This window comes from Artemia sp. Qi Xiang Cuo, chromosome 17 (assembly GCF_049724085.1).
Source record: "Artemia sp. Qi Xiang Cuo chromosome 17, ASM4972408v1, whole genome shotgun sequence".
Classification (NCBI taxonomy): Eukaryota; Metazoa; Arthropoda; class Branchiopoda; order Anostraca; family Artemiidae; genus Artemia; species Artemia sp. Qi Xiang Cuo.
In genome coordinates, this window is record NC_142810.1 from 15,363,393 (window position 1) to 15,386,822 (window position 23,430).

A 23,430-nucleotide genomic window follows, 5' to 3' on the forward strand; every position below is an offset into this window, starting at 1 on the left:
CTGGAAATCAACTACTCTGAACAAAATGGCTATCTCAAAATTTTTATTGGATGTGTTTGGGGGAATGATGGGCGTGGAGGGGGGGGGGGGCTGGTTGCCCTCTAATCACTTTTAACTATTAAAAAGGGCACTAGCCCATTGAATTTATAATCGAATGAGCATTTTTTAAAGTTTCTATGACAACACCTTCTATAAAAAAAAAACCTTATATGCCCCCAGGGCATAACTTAAAATGCTTGGCTTGCGGATTGTGGGAGAATGTCCTCCTCAAAAACATATTTTCTATCTGGAAATCAACTACGCTGAACAAAATGGCCATCTCAAAATTTTGGTTGGATGTGTTTGGGGGAATGATGGGCGTGTGGGGGGGGCTGGTTGCCCTCCAATCACTTTCGACTGTTAAAGAGGGCACTAGAACTCTCGATTTCCAATTGAATGAGCCCCCTTTGAAGTTTCTACGACGACCCTTTCCATAGGAAGTGCCTCTGGGGAAAAAAAAATAAATAATAAAACATTGGAGCCGCATGGCCTTTACTATAGGCAACGCTATAGCGTTGTCTCTGATAAGTTTCAGTATTCAACTATTGATGTAGCAGCTGAATGTCCTCGTGTCGGCATTTGTCTTGAATGTCCTCGTCAATGGTATACAATTTCATCGCAGTTTACTGTTTCTTGTGGAACCTCTAGGACCCCCTCCAAAACCTAGAGCCAGTCTAATACATCTTTTATGTGTTTCAGCATTGATGCAACAGCTGAATGTCCTCGTCTTGGTCGTTTAGTGAACCACTCACGGAACGGCAATTTGGCAACACGGATCCTGGAGATTAAAAATGAGCCAAGATTGATACTCATCACTAAGAGGGACATTGAACTTGGAGAAGAAATCTTGTATGATTATGGAGATAGAAGTAAAGAAGCTCTGGCAAATCATCCGTGGCTTGCTTTCTAGACGACATTTTTTAGATTTCTCTTATAGAATTAGAAAAGTGGTCTATTTCTTTTTTTCTGAGAATTTTTTTGTATGATGCATTTATAAGTCGCTCATAAGGTGTCTGTAAAATGCATAAAGCTGTTCATAAAAAATTTCCAAAAAGTTTTTGAAAGTACTTTGCACTGTTTTGAAAGAACAACTTTTCTTTAACTTTCGACAGGAAATCAAATAATTTGACCAATACAGGAACATATCGGAGGCTAAATTCTTAACTAGGAGAAATCCTGAAAGCTAAAGTACCAAGGACAGTAAAATTAAAACATTATTTGCCCACTTGGTATAAATGTATGACCACGCCAGGTCATTAGGAGACATGTTAATAAAACAATTCTTACTTCATAATATGCAAAATTATCCTAGTTATCATATTTTCCAGGGGGGGGGGCACATTTATCCTCACTATTTTCCTTGTTCTTCAAGTTTTCCAATCACATTTTTCATTTTTATGCCAATTCTCCAAGTCTTGAAAATTGTTTATAAAACAAACACCCAAGAGCCATCTAGCTAACCTAACCTAACTTAACCTAAATTTATGAACATTTGCCTATTTGTATCTTTTTGATAGATGGCAGTGATGGTGTTTAACTGTCATAAATAGACTATTTGAAAACGAATAAATGCAGTGAAATTTGTTTATTTTTCACAATTTTGTTTTTAAAAAATGTACAGCAGTGAAAATAGTGAGGATAAAGGTGCTCCCCCTGGAAAATATGTTGACTAGGATAATTTTGCAAATTATGAAGTAAGAATTGTTTTCTTAACATGTCTCCTAATGACCTGGCATAGTCATACATTTATACCAAGTGGGCAAAAAATGTTGCAGTAGGCATCAAGACATAGGTAATTGTAGAAAAAATCCAAGACAGATAGTCCGAGTGATTGAGGGGTAACTCTGGGATAAGCCCTTCGGGGGACCCCCCCCTCTCTCTCCCCCGATATGTTTGTCCGACTCGTAAAAAACGTAACAAAAATGAATATAAGCAAATTTTTGATGTTTTTTTTTTTATGTTTTCTCTTGATATTCTTGATGTAAAGTTTTTAATTCAAAATATTAATAAAAATTAGCAGAAAAGTATTAAAAGACGACTATCTATAACGTTAAAACGTGATAAGAAAAATATTACTGACTAAGTTAAAATTCTAAAAGATACTTTTCTCTTATAGATTTTGAAAATTTATATTTTTTTGGTTACCTCTTAGTCATACATTTATACCACCCACTTTACCCAAAAATGCGAAAACCGGTGCTTTAAAAAACCGCTCTTTTCTAAAAAAAAAAAAATTTTTTTGTTCTATGACAGTACCACGTTTTCATCCGAGTTGTCACGCTAATTGTTGAAATTGAATAAACAAAACTAATTAGTTAAGTATGACAATGATTTTTGTTTGTAAAAATTAGAACATTAACAACACTGATTTCCAAACATAACTACAAGGGAGGGGTGAATCCCCACTATCCTGTGGAAACAAGAAGGCATCAGATAGAAGAATGTCCAGCTAAGATTATACACCCCCTTGAGATATTTCATAATGTTATTGTTAAGCTGGAGGACAAGTAAGGGAAGGAGAAGTCAAACAGCTGGCAAGATATATGGTAAGGGTGGGGAGGCTCAACCCATTCTTGCCCCCCCTCCCCCTAGTCCCAACCATAAATGGAGCATAGTTTTGGGATTGTAGATACAATGACCATTGAAGGCCCGAGTCTCGACCCAATGATAGTGGGTCCACCCCTCCTAACAATAATATTAAACATAACTACAACTTCAAAGGAAAGCTATATATTTTTAAACTGTTTATGCTATATATTTTTAGCTTATTTTTGCTGAAATTTCTCCCGCTCTTCTGTAAATATAGCGCCCGCTACTATGAAAAACTGTATCACTGTGTATGTAGGCTTTTTCATTAAAAATTGAATTCATGATTTTTCTCATGTTTAAAGATATAAATGAATGTCTAAGTTTCTACTTCATTAATTCACTCAATCAGATTCCAATTTCACTTTCCTTGGTACTTCAAAACTGAATTACTTTTGTTAAGAGGTAAATAGTCTGATCGCACATAAGCTGAAATTGTGTATAGAACAGAATGTAGGTGAAGGGAATGTGAATTCAAGCAATAAGCCGAAATTCTTTTTTTAGTTCTTGAGCGAGGAATTAAGTCTTTTTCTGTAGGAAAGTCAGTGAGCTGAGATTCTCGTTTGAATGGTCATAAATTTTGCAATGTTTATACTTCAAATTTTGTAATGAATAACTTCATATGGAGATCTTTTTCATTAAAAATTAAATTCCTGATCTTTTCAAATTTATTTTAAGATAGTACCAAGGGTCTGAACGTTGTTCGGTGAAAAGAAAGAAAGTTATTTAATCTCTTTTGCAAAACAACTTTAATTACATTGTATTTTATTTGGCAGTATATAATGAAGTATTTGTTATTCTTAAATTTAAAGTCGATCAACGTTTTCTATCAAATGAAATATACAGTATTAAACGAACAATACTTGTATATATGTATGTTTCGTTTCAATATCATTCGTAACCTTTGATTGCCTAGGTTTTTCTTCCAATGATCATACTCATGGGAATTTGCTTTTCTGGGGTTGTCCCCTTGGCATATTCCGAATTTGATTTTGACCAGGTTTCGGAGACCACCAATTTCAAATCAGCGGATAATAGTTTTGATATTAGATGAGATTAAAACGTTTTTGGATATTTGCACCAAAAAAAAATTCTTTGCTATCAACAATCAAATTAAAGTTTAGTTTGGTTTTTAAAATACTTAGCACCTTGTTTTTCTGAAACTAAGGCCCTAGATGAATTTCCCGAAAGTTGTAACTTATCAAGACCGTTTTTTCATACCGGATAATGGTAGTATGTCAATTAAAAAAAAATATAGTGACTGTTTTCGAGAAAAAAAATTACAGGTAAATGGATAAATATATATTTATACAGTCATTGTTCGTTTAATGCTATCATTACCCTGGTAGCACAGCGGATTGATGCTCTGCTCGGCAATACGGGGCCCAGGGATCGATTCCTGCTTCGGCAAAGTTGGGTGACAGGTCGGCTACTTGTCCTTGTAAAAAAGACCCAGCAACTGAAACGTCGATTTAACACCCTATGCGCAAGCAATGGCCCTGGAGCCATTGCTGGCTCCAGATACTATAGTATCTGGGCTCAGCCTATAATATACTATAGGCTGAGCAATATTTTAGTGTATTGTGTAAGTTTAAAGTGGATTAATTCAAATAATCTGATCTCATTTTCATTGTCCTTGGTACTCTAATGCTGAATTTGTTCTGTTGAGAGATACGTAGACTAGTAAGAAGCTGAATAAGAATTATATGACTGTGAAGCTGATAAGAAACTGAAACCTTTCCCTTCGATTATTTATGCTGTTTGATTGATTGTCTGCTACAGAAAACTCGCTGTCAATAAGCTGAAAGTCTCGTGTGAGCAATCACAGATTTTGAGATGTTCACTTTATTGAACTTCTTGAACGCCGCCTGACCCAATTATTAGAATGCTACAAAACATTTCTACAAGGTATATAGTTGTAGTTAGCGGGGTAGGTAAAAACAACACTATGTTTTTCGAGGTAGGCATTAGGGTGCTGGAGTCACTGATTATTTGGTTTGGGACGGGGGTAAGTGGTGTGACTCTGAGTTCAGACAGAGTCGACACAGCTCGAAATGGATACTTGGAAAAATCTTAGGGAGAAACATGGATAGCATCGGATGATTTGCCCCCTTCAACGCATAGCACTCCCGGCTGAAGGAAGGGGATCAGAAGATCGCTAGCTACGCTACTCGGACCATTGGTCTCTACACGAAAAAGTGTTTTGTAGTCTTAATTAGTTTTTGTTAGAAAATTCAGACCAATCCTGGGAGGATCTTTCCATGGAGAAGGGACATTGTTATGAAGGGGGCGCCGGATTTCCCAGCATTATGTAAAAAAAAAGATCAGAAATTAAATTAAAAAAAAACAAGTTTTTCGGCCGAAAGTAAGGAGTAAATGCTGCTTGACCCAATTATTAGAATGCTACAAAACATTTCTACAAGGTATACAGTTGTATTTAGCTCAAAAGATTTCTCTATTTTCCTATTTTTGTGTATTAGGAATGTCAGGAATTTAGTCTACCTTATTTCTGAGTAGACTCAGAGACCTGACAAGAAAAAGCAATTCTGGTAATTCGAAACGTGTTGTGTAACATTTCATAAAACTTAATTGCTTGGACTATACCTTTAAACTAAGCAAGGTTTGTTGATATGTAAAATCTATTTTCTCCTATCTTGTATGGTTTTCAAGATATCTCTAAGTTTTTTTCCTAAATGTGTTATATCCACTTTTTCCACTATCAGGAATAGAGGGGATAGCGCTTTTTAAAACAATCGAAAATAATGTTTTCACAGCTTACTTCTATTCTGAGCTGTAATTTTTTAAATGTTAAGTTAAAGTTGTACTTTTGTTTTTGACCAAATTCTGTTTTTTTTTTTTCAATTTATCAATTGTTTCTTTACTGGTTTTGGACTTGCGTTATGATTATGACTCTTGTTTTGATTTTTACATTCTCGATTTGAAACGAGAATTTGTTTTTTGTACTTTTTTTTGTTTTGTGACAATATCTTAATCCTATCTATAAGTTTATATTATCTTAATCCGTCTTTGGCATCCCCTAAATTTGTATTTGACATTTTCAAACCTCTGAGATAATTGCCGAAAAGCCTTTACTAAGAGTCTCTGCCACGCCTTGCTTTCGGTGCTATTTTAAGCCTCTGGTGGCATCGTCAAGACTGTGGACTAAGCTTCCTGCTGTGGCAGGATGGTGATTTCTAAATTCTTTGCTATCTTCAAACATCTGATGGTTAATTTCTTAAACGTTGGTTCTAATCTCTAAATTGTTGCACAAGGTTTTTTTTGCCGGGTCTCTGGAGTCCCGTATCACCTGACTTGAGTTTTAGGTTTGTTATTTTAATGAGATCTCTCTCGCTCTAAGGGACGGATCCAAGTGGGACCAAAGGGACCCCTCCCCCCAAAGATTTTATCGGGCGCCCTTATTCCGTTTTTTTTCTTTTTTTACTCTTTTTTAAATAAACTTGTCAATTTGGTTAATTATTGGCTTCCTTGTCACATTGCCCTCCCCCCCCCCCCCAAGGTTTTGCTCTAGATTCACCTTTACTTGCTGTCTCTTTTTTTCCTCTTTTTTATGACTAAATGTTTTAAATAGTACGTGCTTAAATTCTTAATGGTCTAATTCTCTGTTACTTCAATGTTGAAAAGTTTGTTTCATGATTCCCCTCCTTTACTGATCCCGGAGCCTTTGTGGGAAATAGTGATTTTATTTATTGAATAATTTCTGTCGTTTGTTTGAAATATATCTTACCTCTCTTAAGCAACCCACAAAGGGAGAATCAGTAGGATTCTCCTGCTAATCCTGACAATCAGGGCAAGGGTGATTCTCCTGCTAATCCTGCTGATAATGTTAGGATAAGTTTAGTCCTTTGGTCCTCCTGATCCACATTACCTTGCTGATCCTTCACATGAGAACAACTTAGAAACAGTTTTTAGCCATTATTTCAGAAGTGCGAAACTGACATATACAATATTTAGAAATGGCTGATGAAACGCAGTAAAAATGATATTTTTCAGTTTTTTTCGCATCCTGAAAAATTTACGTAAAAATACAATGTGAACCACGCCGGCTTTGGTATTACTGCAGTTGAAATTAGTAACTGCTTTGTGAGACGCATCTTGTGTAAGCTATCTGTCATGATCATGCTTAGCTGGAAGAAACTGGCTCATCGAATACCGTTATGGCCAGGAGAAAAGGTCGTATCAATCATTCCATCATTTTTAGAAGAGTGTGGAAATAACGTATTTAAACTTATTTATGAGAACAGTTTTTGTTTTAGGTTTAAATAATAATAAAAACAAGTTTTTTCAACTGAAAGTAAGGAGCAACATTAAAACTCAAAACGAACAGAAGTTATTCTGCATGTGAAGGGGTTGCCCCCTTCTCAATACCATGCTCTTCACGCTAAAGTTTTTAAGCAGTTTTTAAAAAGATTCTATTCTAATTAAAGAGTCCTTGTGTTTCAAGAGTGTGCATCAGCATAAAATGCTGACTCTTTTGATATATTTATTTATATCAAAATTCCGTTTTTTAGAGTATTGGTTACTTTTGAGCCGTATCCCTCCTTACTTACAGTTCGTTACTGCGAACTGTTTGATTTGAGAACCAAATATAAAGACTACAGGAAATAGCTGAATAATATTGGCTTCATTTTGATATGAATTGCTTAAAATTATATCGGATAATACGTTTAGTCAAAAGAGAGAAAGACCAAGACTTGTTTTTAGCAAGGTAAGTTTTGATTACTTAATGCTTGATTATTAATCAAAAATTTATCAAGCAAACAACTTTAAATCCAGAGGCGGTTTTAGGGGAGGGGGGACACTTGCCCCGGGCGCAGAATCTTTAGGGGCGGAAAATTTCAAATAAATAATCTATCGGTTATAATCATTTTGTGATTTTTGAAATATTATTACTATTAAAATAAAGTAAAGGGTAATAAATGAAAATAATGAATAAATTATTAGTTCATTTTGATATGAATTGCGTAAAATTATATCAGATAATACGTTTAGTCAAAAGAGAGAAAGACCGAGACTTGTATTTAGCAAGGTAAGTTTTGATTACTTAATGATTGATTATTAATCATAAATTTACCAAGCAAGCAACTTTAAATCCAGAGGTGGTTTTAGGGGGGGGCACTTGCCCTGGGCGCATAAATTTTGGGGGCGGAAAAATTCAAATAAATAATCTAACGGTTATAATCATTTTGTAATTTTTGAAATTTTATTATTATTAAAATAAAGTCATTATTATTAATAATAATTATTATAGTTAAGTATTAAGTTATGATAGTAATTATTATAATATAATAATTATTAAGTAATTATAATATAATAGTAATCATTAAGTTATTATAGTTAGTTATTATTATAGTTAAAGTTATTATTAAAATATTATTATTAAAATAAAAAGGGTAATAAATAAAAATAATGAATAAATTATTAGTTAACAAAATTAATAATAATTAAAAATAAAGTATTATCATCAATTGAAAATGATTTGGTTAATAAATTGAAATTTTGGCCGGAAAATTTTTAGAAGACAGACAGGGGGGAGGGGTTCTAATCGAGATTTTACGCCAGGCACAAGAAAGGCCAGAGCGCGGTGTAAATCCTCATTTTTTTCACAATGTTGGCATATACTAATGCTAGTTTCTTTCATGTCTATTGATGTAATACATTAGAGTTTTCTTTTACGTTTTTTGAATAAACCATGCTTACAATAAAACAAAATTATGTTTAAACTAAAAAGTTGAGAAAATTCAAGTTATATTTAATTCTCGCTTTACGTTATTTATTGTTGCATAAAAAATTATTGCTACACAAAAGAAATGGGCGAAATACGTACACACAATTCTTTTGTGAAATAAGAGGGAGGGACTTAGATATTTAAATTTGTATGGATATTAGCATATTTTGATTTATTCATAATTGCAAGGAAAGTAAAACAAGACAAAGCTAAAAAGATACTGAAATGATACAAGCTCAACTATCCATCAAAAGACGTCCAAAAACAATTTAAAGCATTCCCATAAGCATTGACAAGTTGTAAAAATAGATAATTACCAGAACTAGCAATATATCATCGGATGATGGCTTCGTCAAAATTGATATATTAAAAAAAAACCTCAAAACCCTTGATTATCCCCCTAATGACGGTTCTGAAAGGCTGCAGCAAAAGGGAGCATTTTTATTTCCCTTCCCTTATCAGAATCTGATTTACTCGATGCTATACTCTGTGTGTCGTTCTTGAAAAAGTTTGGAAAATATTGAAAGTGTAGCCAAGGGTAGACTCATTCGAAATATAGTTTTAAACCCTTCAACTAGGCTTTAAAGATAGGAAACCAAAGTCCCGATATTATGACCACAGCTGCATCCTATTTTTACTCCTGGCCCGCTAAGAAGCTCATCTGCTCCAGAGCAAGTCAAACAACTAGGCAATCTCAGATAGATAAAGCTACTAGCAATATATTCAATATTACTAACGCTCTTAAACTCGGTGGGGAATAGAAAATGTCTCGGATTTATGAAATTCTAACCTGATCAGATACCAATTTTGCACGGTGAAGTCTCGGCAAATTTATTCAAGAAGGTCAACGAACTAGCAGCCAAATTCGAAAACCTTATTCGATCACGATGCCAGACTCAACTCTGTCTCTTCCGTTAATTTACCGGCTATTCCAACTTTTAATTGTACAGACAAACGTAAGGAGATAGAAACCCTGTAAACCTCAAATATGGGGTATTTTAATGTTCCTTCTTTAATGTTTAAGCTTTATGTTTAATGTTTAATACTTTAGGCCTTTTCTGACTAACAAATTGTTGATCAATTATCAGGAGAGCCAATTTGTTGATCAAGAATTGTTGGATTAGCAATAATTTTCTCGAGAATACCAATTGTTATTATTCTCTAAGCAGAAATATTTTCAAAATCAATTGGAACATTGTTTTACTACTTAAGATAGAAAAGTCAAATACCTGTAACATTCAAAATAATAAAACATCGATAATTCATTGCTTTTCAGTAACTTGTTTATATGCAAAAATAATTACCAACTATCGCAATTGTTTAATTTCCAAAACTATCAACAATTCATTAACAAGAACACGTTGTTGCATATCTTTCTATGAACATAACACACCTTCAACACTCAACACTGTTTACAAAATCGATAATTTAATTCTTTTCAACAACTAGTTTATATGTAAAAATAAATTCTTATATAAAAATACTGAACAAGTAACATATATATTTAATGGTATTCCCATCGGATTTTTCCACAAACCTGGTGAACAACTTATACTATACTCTCGCAAAATATTTCATGGTTCGATATATTGAACACATTTGATTTTACTTCGAAAGCATCAATTTAGAGGCTATGGGTGTTGCAGTTTCAATTTGAGATCGTTATAAAGAAAATATATTTGTAATAGAAAGTAATTGGTCCTAAGAACTTATTAGGTCAAATATTTTTACTTTTAGGTAGGGTTGATGTGTATACCAAATTAAATAATAAAGAGGTCTATAACGCAGCTATTTTTTTACTACTATTACTAATATTTATGTACTACAAAAGCAGATCTGAATTTGTGAATTGGATTCTTAGTAAATTTAGAGACCGATTTGTGAATGGAGGATGCCTAAATTACAAAGAGAAACAGATGAAATTTTAATTCATGAGTTGTGGGATAAAAAGACCTGCATAGGACAAAGTAAAAGTACTTCTTCTAAAAATGTACACAGCAATCCTTACACATTGATTTGTTTTTGGCTCATTGTAAATTGCAGAAGCAGTGAAACAAAAAGAGATGACGCTCGAGTTTGATATGTTCCTTACTTGCTTCACGACCATTTAAAGGCCCATTCACAATGAGATTTTACTATCGTCAAGAATTAGCTAGCGCTAATTTGAGTTAATCAGAATTTTATGACTGGCTGAAAAGTTCTATGGAAAATTTTAATTGGCTCAAATTATCTCATTGTCAATGTGCCTTAACTTTGTTACGTGGGCTAAAATTCAAATCAAATTTCAAAATCATGTTTAAGGCCGCGGTTCAGTTTGGCATTTTGCGGATGAACTGGAAAGTAAATCAGCCAATGATACTACGAGAAAAGTATTTCTGGCAGTTTCGTTGGTAGTCTTATTTCCCAGTTTGTCCGCAAAACGGCAAATAGAAGTGTGGCACCGCAATAAATTGAAAATCTTGCGAGATTTAGTACTAAATTTATCCACCAGGTTCAGTCCAAAAAGGAATTATAAAAGTGCCCAAGCCACACTACAGTCACACCCACAGTTCATATAATTATCCAGTAAGCTTATCGCAGATCATTTCTGGTCTTCGTTCTCGGTGCGAACAAAAAGCTCCTCCCACTTCTTTCTGCATTAGCGGGTTAGTCTGTTTCCGATTGTTTCCAACAAAGTGCATTATTCGTAATAGCGGGTTTCCACTTGTTTCCGATTAGATCACAGTCTGACTTGTCTACCCGTGAAAAGATCTGATGTCACCTATGTTTCTATCTGCAAAAACGTTCTCTGGAGCACTCACACCTTGGTCCGGGTTTTTATAATGGGTGAGATAGGGAAAGATCATACTGGATAATTATATAAACTGTGGTCACACCTGTCTAGGAAAAAGCAAAGAGTTACGAATCGTCCACATTCTTTATAATCGTGACGTCATTTTTATATTAATTCTAATTTGTTCCTAAATATTTTCCATTAACCCTGGTTATTTATGTCCTTGTATATATGTCCATAGATATAGTAGAAGGGCTCTTTTAAGCGTCTTTTTTGTCAGCGATTCACAAAATCTACATTCAACCTTAGTCAATCGTTGAAATTAAGTTTGAAAGTTGAGCATAGCGCAACTTACTATCATAAAGAAAGAAAAAAAAGAGATCACCTTCTGCAAACTTTTATAGTCCGATTTTGCAGTCAACGTCATGTCACGCTATAAATTTAAAAGAACTGTTAGAGCGGGAAAAAACAGAACAGAAACCAAAAAATGGCGAGGATCTGACCTCTTTTTTTTCGTTATATTTAGTGCAATAGGATTCATCATTACTGATGAGTTTTTCATAATTCTGTTTATATTGACTAACCTGCTCCGGTAACATAAAAGAAGTTATTTCACTCGATGTAATTTCTACAGGAGAGTGAAAACGTGAAAAATGTGTTTCGGTTTTTATAATTGCCATGAAGGTTTCATGTTTCGAAATATACGATTTAGCTACAAGGCTACGTTTGTAGCTTATAATCAAAACGCAAGATACTCGTATCATTAGATTCGTTAGTCCATTCGCGGAGCAAGAATTCTTTTACCGCTTCGAATTTTTCTTCAAGAATGATCCAAGCTTGTCTAAAAAAGAATGATATTCAGTACGTTTATGACGTATTATCCACGTTTCCATCTTTTAAAAAGACAATACAAATTTCAAAAACGTAATTCGATAAATCAAACTATAGAAAAAACTGTCGTCTTACGTTATACCATTAACTGTTGAACTATAGAAACCTAACATACTGTAACTTGAATAGGAAAATAAACCTTAAGGACTTAGTATTTCGATAACGAGGTTTTGGTTTGTTTTGGTTTTTTTGTCTTGAAAACCAAATAAAAACAGAAACAGCGGATTGAACTAATTCAGAGATGTTGCTTTGTTTTTAAGCCGTAAATAAGCTTAAGTTTAGTATATTTTTAATTTATGAATATATAATTCAAGATTATTTTAAGTTAAAATAATTTAAGCTTAACGCTATGAATAACTTTTAACAAAAAAATTACATAAACCCTCTTGAATTGCTTCAGCTTAAGTGTGACTTTACTGTGGCTTGGGCATAAGGCTAATCTATCGCTTTTCCATAAGTTGTACTGTAGCAAAGGCATTAAAAGTCACTTTTTTGTTATCACAAGATGGTGATTCACTTTGGACAATTTTTCTGATAGACTTTCTTGAAGCATCTGGTTCGAAGCTATCTACAACATCTACTGACGCCTCGTCTACTTTTGGTTTAGTCTTTTTTAGTCTTAACGCATCCCGGATTCGGTTGCCGAAACTCCGCGACTCTGGAACTGTTTCTTGTGCTCTTACAGTCTGCTTGCCCCGAGCAGGACTTTTGCTGCGTGCTCGTCGCCGCATTTCAATAAAATCTTTGGTATTTTTAATTTCAGCGAATTCGCTTGGATGAACTGGTCCCGGATCTTCCCAAGACCGGGTTGGTGGGTAAGCAGCTTCCGTGATGGGCCAACTAGGAACTAGCGATATATAACGACCTGTAAAAAAAATATCAAATATGTAAAATCTATATTTTATCGATATTTCAGCTCTCAGAAATGTTCAAATTAAGCTGAAACCAAAAGTATCAGATTGGATTGATTTATTATGATAGAATAATATATTGATAATTATATAATTGATATTGTAATAAATGATTGGTGGTAATAATTGATAGTGGGATATTTTTATTGGAAATTTAGGCTCACTGGGCCACACACCAAACGCAAGGAAAAATTAATGGAAGGAATTTTGTAGCTAATGAAAAACGAACATTGATCGAAATATTTCAGCTATAACCTCCCCGCAGTCATTCGAAAAAGAAAATAAAAAAATAAAAACCAAGAATACTTAATTAAAAGAGCCACACAATCAAAGCAACAGCAAAAAAAAGGTGAAATATCAAAACAATACACAAATCCCAGTTTGTGTTGTAAGGGTAATAAAAATGCGAAGAATTAGAATCAGCGACGGTGTTATAAGCATGAATCGTTTTTTTTTCAATATCCCTGCTAAGCATCTTCAGTTATTTGCTTAATGGTGCTTAAGATACTTAAGGATACTCATATATTTTAAGAATACTAAAATATCTCGTAAGTATCACCGTAAGGGATAAGTATCACCTAAGTATTCTCTGTAGTTTTGTAAAATTGGCGCTGTTAATGGCTTTAGTTTTTATAATGTTTGTCCTTTTGTCCAATTTCGCATATTTATTCAATTTTGTATTGTATTCTTTTTGCATTGAAGACTGCTTTGAAGACACATAAGTGGGAGTGTTTGCACCATTCTCTGGTTTTCATTGGAGGGAAATCTTTCTCTATTTATTTTTTCTTAGTTTTTTTTCCTTATGCCATGTTAAGCTAGCGTGTTCTCAAAATACATTTACATCACCAAACAAACATACTTTCAGAAACGGATATTTGCAATTGAGTTACATGCTAAGGAATGCGTCAAATTTGAAAACGTAAAATAAGGCGCTTGATTCAACACTCTAACCCAAACGAAAACAAGAAGGAATACATTTGCAAATAAAATTGAGTTTTTACTTTCCTTCTAGACATTAGTGTGGATTCAACAAATAAAGCTAATTTAAAATTACATACGTTGTTGTGCTTTGTAGCTAATTTAAAGCTAATTTAAAATTACATACGTTGTTGTGCTTTGTAAGATATGGGAAGTGGGAGGTATATTTCCCCTAAAAACAATGCCCACAATTCCACAATTAAAATTACATATGCTGTTGTGCTTTGTAAGATATGGAAAGTGGGAGGTATATTTCCCCTAAATACAATGCCCAGAATTCCACAACTAAAATTACATATGCTGTTGTGCTTTGTAAGATATGGGAAGTGGGAGGTATATTTACCCTAAATACAATGCCCAGAATTCCACAATTAAAATTACATATGCTGTTGTGCTTTGTAAGATATCGGAAGTGGGAGGTATATTTCCCCTAAATACAGTGCCCAGAATTCCACAATTAAAATTACATATATTGCTGTGCTTTGTAAGATATGGGAAGTGGGAGGTATATTTCCCCTAAATACAATGCCCAGAATTCCACAATTAAAATTACATATGCTGTTGTGCTTTGTAAGATATGGAAAGTGGGAGGTATATTTCCCCTAAATACAATGCCCAGAATTCCACAATTAAAATTACATATGCTGTTGTGCTTTGTAAGATATGGAAAGTGGGAGGTATATTTCCCCTAAATACAATGCCCAGAATTCCACAATTAAAATTACATATGTTTCTGTGCTTTGTAAGATATGGGAAGTGGGAGGTATATTTCCCCTAAATACAGTGCCCAGAATTCCACAATTTAAATTACATATGTTGCTGTGCTTTGTAAGATATGGGAAGTGGGAGGTATATTTCCCCTAAATACTATGCCCAGAATTCCACAATTAAAATTACATATGCTGTTGTGCTTTGTAAGATATGGAAAGTAGAAGGTATATTTCCCCTAAATACAATGCCCAGAATTCCACAATTGAAATTACATATGCTGTTGTGCTTTGTAAGATATGGGAAGTGGGAGGTATATTTCCCCTAAATACAATGCCCAGAATTCCACAATTAAAATTACATATGCTGTTGTGCTTTGTAAGATATGGAAAGTGGGAGGTATATTTCCCCTAAATACAATGCCCGGAATTCCACAATTAAAATTAAATATGCTGTTGTGCTTTGTAAGATATGGGAAGTGGGAGGTATATTTCCCCTAAATACAATGCCCAGAATTCCACAATTAAAATTACATATGCTGTTGTGCTTTGTAAGATATGGAAAATGGGAGGTATATTTCCCCTAAATACAATGCCCAGAATTCCACAATTAAAATTAAATATGCTGTTGTGCTTTGTAAGATATGGGAAGTGGGAGGTATATTTCCCCTAAATACTATGCCCAGAATTCCACAATTAAAATTACATATGCTGTTGTGCTTTGTAAGATATGGAAAGTGGAAGGTATATTTCCCCTAAATACAGTGCCCAGAATTCCACAATTGAAATTACATATGTTGTTGTGCTTTGTAAGATATGGGAAGTGGGAGGTATATTTCCCCTAAATACAATGCCCAGAATTCCACAATTAAAATTACATATGCTGTTGTGCTTTGTAAGATATGGAAAGTAGAAGGTATATTTCCCCTAAATACAATGCCCAGAATTCCACAATTGAAATTACATATGCTGTTGTGCTTTGTAAGATATGGAAAGTGGGAGGTATATTTCCCCTAAATACAATGCCCAGAATTCCACAATTAAAATTACATATGCTGTTATGCTTTGTAAGATATGGAAAGTGGGAGGTGTATTTCCCCTAAATACAATGCCCAGAATTCCACAATTAAAATTACATATGCTGTTCTGCTTTGTAAGATATGGGAAGTGGGAGGTATATTTCTCCTAAATACAATTCCCAGAATTTCACAATTAAAATTTCATATGCTGTTCTGCTTTGTAAGATATAGGAAGTGGGAGGTATATTTCCCCTAAATACAATTCCCAGAATTCCACAATTAAAATTACATATGCTGTTGTTCTTTTTAAGATATGGAAAGTGGGAGGTATATTTCCCCTAAATACAATGCCCAGAATTCCACAATTAAAATTACATATGCTGTTGTGCTTTGTAAGATATGGAAAGTGGGAGGTATATTTCCCCTAAATACAATGCCCAGAATTCCACAATTAAAATTACATATGCTGTTGTGCTTTGTAAGATATGGAAAGTGGGAGGTATATTTCACCTAAATACAATGCCCGGAAGTCCACAATTAAAATTAAATATGCTGTTGTGCTTTGTAAGATATGGGAAGTGGGAGGTATATTTCCCCTAAATACAATGCCCAGAATTCCACAATTAAAATTACATATGCTGTTGTTCTTTGTAAGATATTGAAAGTGGAAGGTATATTTCTCCTAAATACAATGCCCGGAATTCCACAATTGAAATTAAATATGCTGCTTTGCTTTGTAAGATATGGGAAGTGGGATGTATATTTCCCCTAAATACAATGCCCAGAATTCCACAATTTAAATTACATATGTTGCTGTGCTTTGTAAGATATAGGAAGTGGGAGGTATATTTCCCCTAAATACAATGCCCAGAATCCCACAATTAAAATTACATATGCTGTTGTGCTTTGTAAGATATGGAAAGGGGGAGGTGTATTTCCCGTAAATACAATGCCCAGAATTCCACAATTAAAATTACATATGCTGTTGTGCTTTGTAAGATATGGAAAGTGGGAGGTATATTTACCCTAAATACTCTGCCCAGAATTCCACAATTGAAATTACATATGCTGTTGTTCTTTGTAAGATATGGCAAATGGAAGGTATAGTTCCCCTAAATACAATGCCCGGAATTCCACAATTAAAATTTAATATGATGTTGTTCTTTCTAAGATATGGAAAGTGGGAGGTATATTTCCCCTAAATACAATGCCCAGAATTCCACAATTAAAATTACATATGGTGTTGTGCTTTGTACGATATGGAAAGTGGGAGGTATATTTCCCCTAAATACAATGCCCAGAATTCCACAATTAAAATTACATATGCTGTTGTGCTTTGTAAGATATGGTAAGTGGGAGGTATATTTCCCCTAAATACAATGCCCAGATTTCCACAATTAAAATTAGATATGCTGTTGCGCTTTGTAAGATATGGAAAGTGGGAGGTATATTTCCCCTAAATACAATGCCCAGAATTCCACAATTAAAATTACATATGCTGTTTTGCTTTGTAAGATATGGACAGTGGGAGGTATATTTCCCCTAAATACAATTCCCAGAATTTCACAATTAAAATTACATATGCTGTTGTGCTTTGTAAGATATGGGAAGTGGGAGGTATATTTCCCCTAAATACAATTCCCAGAATTACACAATTAAAATTACATATGCTGTTGTGCTTTCTAAGATATGGGAAGTGGGAGGTATATTTCCCCTAAATACAGTGCCCAGAATTCCACAATTAAAATTAGATATGCTGTTGTGCTTTGTAAGATATGGGAAGTGGGAGGTATATTTCCCCTAAATACAATTCCCAGAATTTCACAATTAAAATTACATATGCTGTTGTGCTTTGTAAGATATGGGAAGTGGGAGGTATATTTCCCCTAAATACAATTCCCAGAATTCCACAATTAAAATTACATATGCTGTTGTGCTTTCTAAGATATGGGAAGTGGGAGGTATATTTCCCCTAAATACAATGCCCAGAATTCCACAATTAAAATTAGATATGCTGTTGTGCTTTGTAAGATATGGGAAGTGGGAGGTATATTTCCCCTAAATACAATGCCCACAATTCCAAGAAGTAATGGCACTAATAAAAGGAAAAGGAAAGATAAATTTGCCTTCGTATTCAGATTTTTCTAGCATTTTCCTTTTATAAGTAATATTAGTCACAGGGCCGTTTGCATTTTCTATATCTCACCTATGCTTGCCGAATGTACAGTGCTGGATTTTCGTGATATAATTATATATACAATTCTTAACCAAGGGCGTAAGGAGGGGAGCCTTGGCGCCAAAACCCTCAATTTGGTTGCCCTGACACTCTTGATGATGATGTGGTCTCCCTCCTTCAACTGGCACATAGAAAAAATTTAGAGTTCACGGGAAATGAGGCATAGATTAATTATGTATCTTGGGGCATACAATAGCCCGCAGTTACACCGGCCTAGAATATTGTAATATAAATAAAGTTTAGAATGCACTTAACGATTTGTTTCACGGATGTAACCCTAACTTAGGACTGAGGCCAGGCCCTAGGGCATATTTTTGTAGTTGGTTGACTACCAAGCACTGTTTTATTCACAACTTATGTTACGAAACTGATGCAGCAGCTTATCTTTTCCCTGCTTTTGCGATTTTAAGTTCCGCTTTATAGAATATTAAAACTTAAATGGAAATAGTCTTGTTTTGAGAATTTTCTATGCCCTATCTCTAATTTTGAAATTACACCAGAAGCACAGAATTTGTTAATAAGAAACTAGTTTTTTTTTTACTAGGCTAAATTTCTTCGATATTTAGCCTTTTTTTCAGTTCTTTTCTTGTTGAAAGCAGCTATGGTAAGTTCCGTCAAAATGTCTGGATATTGTCAAACTATGCAAATGTCATATTTTAGTTGAATTGAAATAGTTTAGGAGAAGTTTTACAATTTTATTTAATTTTTATTTAGCTAATTTTTTAGTTCCTTCCCATTAAAAACAGTCCTGGAAGGTTTCATCAGAATGTCTGGATTGCTAAATTACACAAATGCCATATTTTAGGCCCAATGACTATTTAATATTATTTAGGTCCTAAAGTATATCAAAAATTCATTGGGCCTAAAATTTAGAAATTACTTAATTTGAGAATATCCAGAAAATTTAGGTAATATTTGACCACGTTGGAGAATTTTTTACTTAGCTTAGATTGTTTAGTTCTTTCTCATTGAAAACGGCTCTGGTAAGTTTTGTCAGAATGTATGGATACTGTCAAATTACGCAAATTCCATACCTTAGGCCCAATGAACATTTGATATTTTTTAGGTCCTAAAGTATATGAAAAAGTCCTTGGGCCTAATATTTAGCAATTGCGTGATCTGGTAAGATTCATACAATTTAGGAAATAATTGACCACATTGAATAATATTTACTTAGCTTCGAATTTTTAGTTCTTTCCCATTGAAAACAGCTCTGGTAAGTTTTGTCAGAATGTCTGGATAATACCAAACTACGCAAATGCCATATTTTAGGTCGAAAGACTATTTGATATTATTTAGGTCCTAAAGTATATAAAAAATCCTTGGGCCTAAAATTTGGCAATTGCGTGATTTGATAAGATTCAGACAAACACTGAAAGCAGGTGTGACCCTGAATGATTGGGGGACTCCATAAACTCCTTGTCCCTCCATTAAAACTATGGTCGTGAAGGCTGCTCGGATTGGACGGATTGCCAAAAGATAATAAAAGTGGAGCTCTATTTATGGAAGAAACTTATAAAGAAAAACTTATAAAACCCATCAAAAATTTGTTTATATGTATTTTGTTACATTTTCCCCAGTCAGACAAAAATTTTGGAAAGGGGATTAGACCCCAGAAGCCCCCCCCCCCTGGATACAGCCTTTGTAACTAGGTAGGTTCCCTTCTTGTCTTAGTAAACAGTCTTCATTTCTTCATGATTGTGTTTTAAACATTTTTAGGCATGACCTCGTCGATAATCAGGTATTTGGGTGTTACCACTAGGACTATAATCAAAATTAAGATCAGTCAATTAATAATTCAGCTTTAATTGCCGACTTGGCCTAAAGCTGGATAGAAAGTTTCTTAAAAAAAAGAATAAAAAATCAAAGCTATTACGGTTACGTGACACATTTCAAGCTGATTTCTAAAGCTTAGTTGAAACATGCATGATGGTTCTGTTCCGCTTTTTTTTCTGCCCATAAGCTTAATCTTGTGGTCAAAATAAACAAAACAAAACAGTGATTACAGTCAATTTAAACTTAATCTTCGTGTTTTGGATGGCTATCATTACGCAAGTCAAACATATTGATGAAACAACATTTCCAAACGGGAAAGTATTAATTTAGCTTTCTTTGAAATATGTAATAGAACAAGTGGAACATAAATCTTTAGTTTTTAAAAAGAATGTTTGACTTATTTTGATAATTTTTTTAGGAGCCATTTTTTGTGATTATAATAATGTGTTAAGATGTTGGAATTGGTTAAGGGTGAAGTCTCAAATTCTTGAAATCTGATTGGTCAGAACTTTTAGCCTAGTTGAAACATGAATGATGATTCTGTTCCTTTTTTTCTCCTCAAAGGCTTAATTTTTTGGAGAAAGTAAACAAGACAGGAAAGTGTTTGCAGCAGTGTTGCCAAAACGTTGCCATTTTGGTTCAATTTAGAGGGACTGGTACAATGTGGCATATTTGAACATTTTATTGGACAATTCAAAGTTTATAAGACATTTTTGGTTAAATTCGCTTTACCGAGATTTACTTTCCGGAATTTTTGAAACTCCTAAGCTCACCTTTTAGGAATGCAAGCTTGAGAAGAGGGATTATCATTAAATGTAAACGGGACACAAAAAGCCATCTCCGTGAATTTCAAAATCAAGAGAAATCAGCCGTCCAAATTTATTTCAGAAATTTTGGCTACAAAAAGAAAACTTACGCAGAATCCTATGATTGTACCACAAAAAGTCTTTCGTGGGACAAGTTTGGTCGCAAATCTGGTACAAATTACCTCACAGGGTTGGCAACGCTGGATTACTGTTATTTTAAAGTTAGTCTTCGTGTTTCGAATTGCTATCATTATGCTGGTAAAAGTCAAACATGTGGATAAAACGCCAGTTTCAGACAGGAAAGTATTGATTTAGCTTTTTTTGAAATAAATAACGGTACAAGTGAAACGTAAATTGTTGGTTTTCACAAAAAAATCTTTTTTTATTCTGATAATGCAAAATTATATAGCTTGGACATTTGTTTATTGTGACTTTTTCTTTTTTTATGCGTGTGAAGAATGATTTTTTCTGAAATTAGTTCCATTTTTATTTTGAGTTGGTATAAAAGGATGTTATGACATACTTTACTTTTGCAACGGTTGTAAGACAGTGGTGTGACCTTTCTTTCTTTCATTTGTACATTTTTTTTTTTTTTTTTTTTTTTTTTTTTACGGGTTTGTCGAGTCTCAAATAGTTCGATTTCAGCTGATTATTGGTGATAATTCGCACAAGAGTACTTTTTTCCTTTGCTGTTTGATTCAATTTGTTTTTCTCTTTCCCTGTTTTTTGGGTCATTAAACCATGGGGAGGGAAGGGGCATCTATTTTCGTGTGTTTTGTTGTTAATAATATATTTTTAATAAACCAACTTGAACTTGAATAAGCAATCTTTTTAAGGGTCATTTTTATAACAGTAGTACGGCGCTCGAACATTGGAAATAACTACTACTAACAATTCATTGCAGCACCAAGCCGCGTGGGGTCCAATATAGCTATGAAAGTTGCTCCTCCACTCCAATCTATTCTAGTCTTTATTTTTACCCCCCCCCTCAACTGCAGCAGCGATTGCCTTTAAGTCCCTTCTTATGACCTCTTTCTTCTCCATTCGGGAACGACCTGCTTTTCGTTTCGGATTCAATCTAAGACTTATTCCAGCCTCTGTATTCAATTTAATAAAAAAATTTCCACTAAAAGTAAGGAGCAACATCAAAACTTAAAACGAACTTAACTAGAAACTCCCTCCTCAACACCTCGCTCTTCACACTAAAGTTTTTTTTTAATAATTGAAAAAAAAAGCTGCTTATTGTTCTAATATCTAATTAAACGAACCTTGTCATCTAATTAAACGACATAAGTTGTTATTAAACAATTGGGACAAAGGTCAAAATTTAGTACAAAGAGTGAGGTTTTGAGAAGGGGGCAACCCCTCTCATATACGTAATAAATTCTGTTCGTTCTAAGTCTTAATCTTGCTCCTTACTTTCAGTTGAAAAAAACTTGTGTTTTTATTTAATTTCTGATCGTTTTTTAAACAATGCCAGAAAATCTGGCTCCAGCTCCACGGAAGAATTCCTCTTCCCCACGGGTATATCCTTTAGACAATTCAATCCTGGTGAGAATTTACCCCGGACAATTACCCTTAACCTCTCCATGCGTAAAATTGAGTCGGCAAAGAGAAAGCGAGACATAAAAGGAATTCTGGCAAATTCCCCCAGTGTAAAATTTCCCCTGAAGAATTTACCCCCAGGAAACATCTCTCCTCATGCAAAATTCTCCCCCTGCAAAATCCCCCCAACAGAAAATTTGTTCCCACCTCACCCGAAAAATGTATGCATACTTCCCAGTAACAAATACTATACGTAAACAATGGGCACATTTTATAACTTAAAGACTTTTCTTCAGGGTCATGTTATCTTCAAAATTATAATTATTCGACTTTTCAATTATGCTAAACAAAATGGCTATCTTAAAATTTTGATTGGACGATTTTGAAAAAAATGGGCGTAGAAGGGGGCCTAGTTTTCCTCTATTCCTTTTGGTCACTTTAAAATAGCATTAGAACCTTTAATTTCCGTTTGAATGAGCCCTCTCCCGATATTCTCAGACCGCCTTGTTCATACGATCATCTTTGGGAAAAATATACAAATAAACACACATCCTCGATCTTTCTCTGGCAAAAAATACAAATTCCACCTTTTTGCAGATAGGAGCTTGAAACCTCTACAGTAGGGTTTTCTGATACGTTCAATGTGATGGTGTGATTTCCAATAAGATTCTTTGACTTTTAATGTGTGTTCTCTCTTTTTTTTCCAAAATCAGGCAAATTTTCCCAGGCACATAGCCTTTGATAGCCTTTTTTTCGTTTTCATTTACTGACCATAGACCCGTTTGTCGTATTGATATTTTTTTGTGTTTTCTGTCATGGCTGGCCAGCTCGGTTTTAGATCTTCCCGTACGGATTTACATTTTTCTGTGAAAATCCTGGTCCGAAAATCGCTGTGTTTTTTTGCGAAACACAGTCTACGGGAACTAAGGGTAAAAAGATCAAACACCCTTGACGCAGCAATACGAATATACCTAAGAGCATAATTATCTCTTTGTTGGAATTAATTTAAAAAACTTTTTCCACAAGACAAGTTTCTCAGAGAAAAGTAATGAGCTCCATTAAGCCAAGAATTAGCAAAAATAAATTCAAATATCCAAGCGTAAAACTACCACAAATCCCTATCAATAAATAAATGAAACACAAAACGAACAGAAATTGTAATAAATAGCCGAGTCAAACACAAAACGAGCAAGAATTAACATGAGTTGGGCTGATCACCCTCATGCCTTTTCAAGACCAGAAAGCAATTTGCGCTTTACTGAAACAAAAAAATGACCATGGATTGTCAGTTTAATGGACATTTTTCCTAGGGTTTTGATAGTTTTTCATTTATGAATGTAAGAAATGTGAAAACATTTCAAACGTATTTTGTTTTCAGTAAATCGCAAATTGTGTTCTGGTCTTGAGAAGGCATAGG

At 34.1% G+C, this 23,430-nt stretch overlaps 2 protein-coding genes across 11 annotated transcripts in view; one reads left to right on the forward strand and one right to left on the reverse strand.

The window, feature by feature from the left end:
- LOC148941939 (uncharacterized) overlaps positions 1-1,308 on the forward strand; it is a 35,981-nt gene extending 34,673 nt beyond the window's left edge. The window contains exon 8 of the mRNA XM_089103187.1: positions 739-1,308. Coding sequence (XP_088959313.1) covers positions 739-949 — 211 coding nt within the window. The 3' untranslated portion in view covers positions 950-1,308. The remainder of the gene's footprint in view (positions 1-738) is intronic.
- Positions 1,309-9,368: 8,060 nt separating this feature from the next.
- The window catches only part of LOC148941940 (uncharacterized), a 114,772-nt gene continuing 100,710 nt past the window's right edge, over positions 9,369-23,430 (reverse strand). For all 10 annotated transcript variants that reach the window (XM_089103103.1, XM_089103099.1, XM_089103100.1 and 7 more), the window contains one exon: positions 9,369-12,900. In XM_089103103.1, coding sequence (XP_088959229.1) covers positions 12,476-12,900 — 425 coding nt within the window. In that variant the 3' untranslated portion in view covers positions 9,369-12,475. The remainder of the gene's footprint in view (positions 12,901-23,430) is intronic.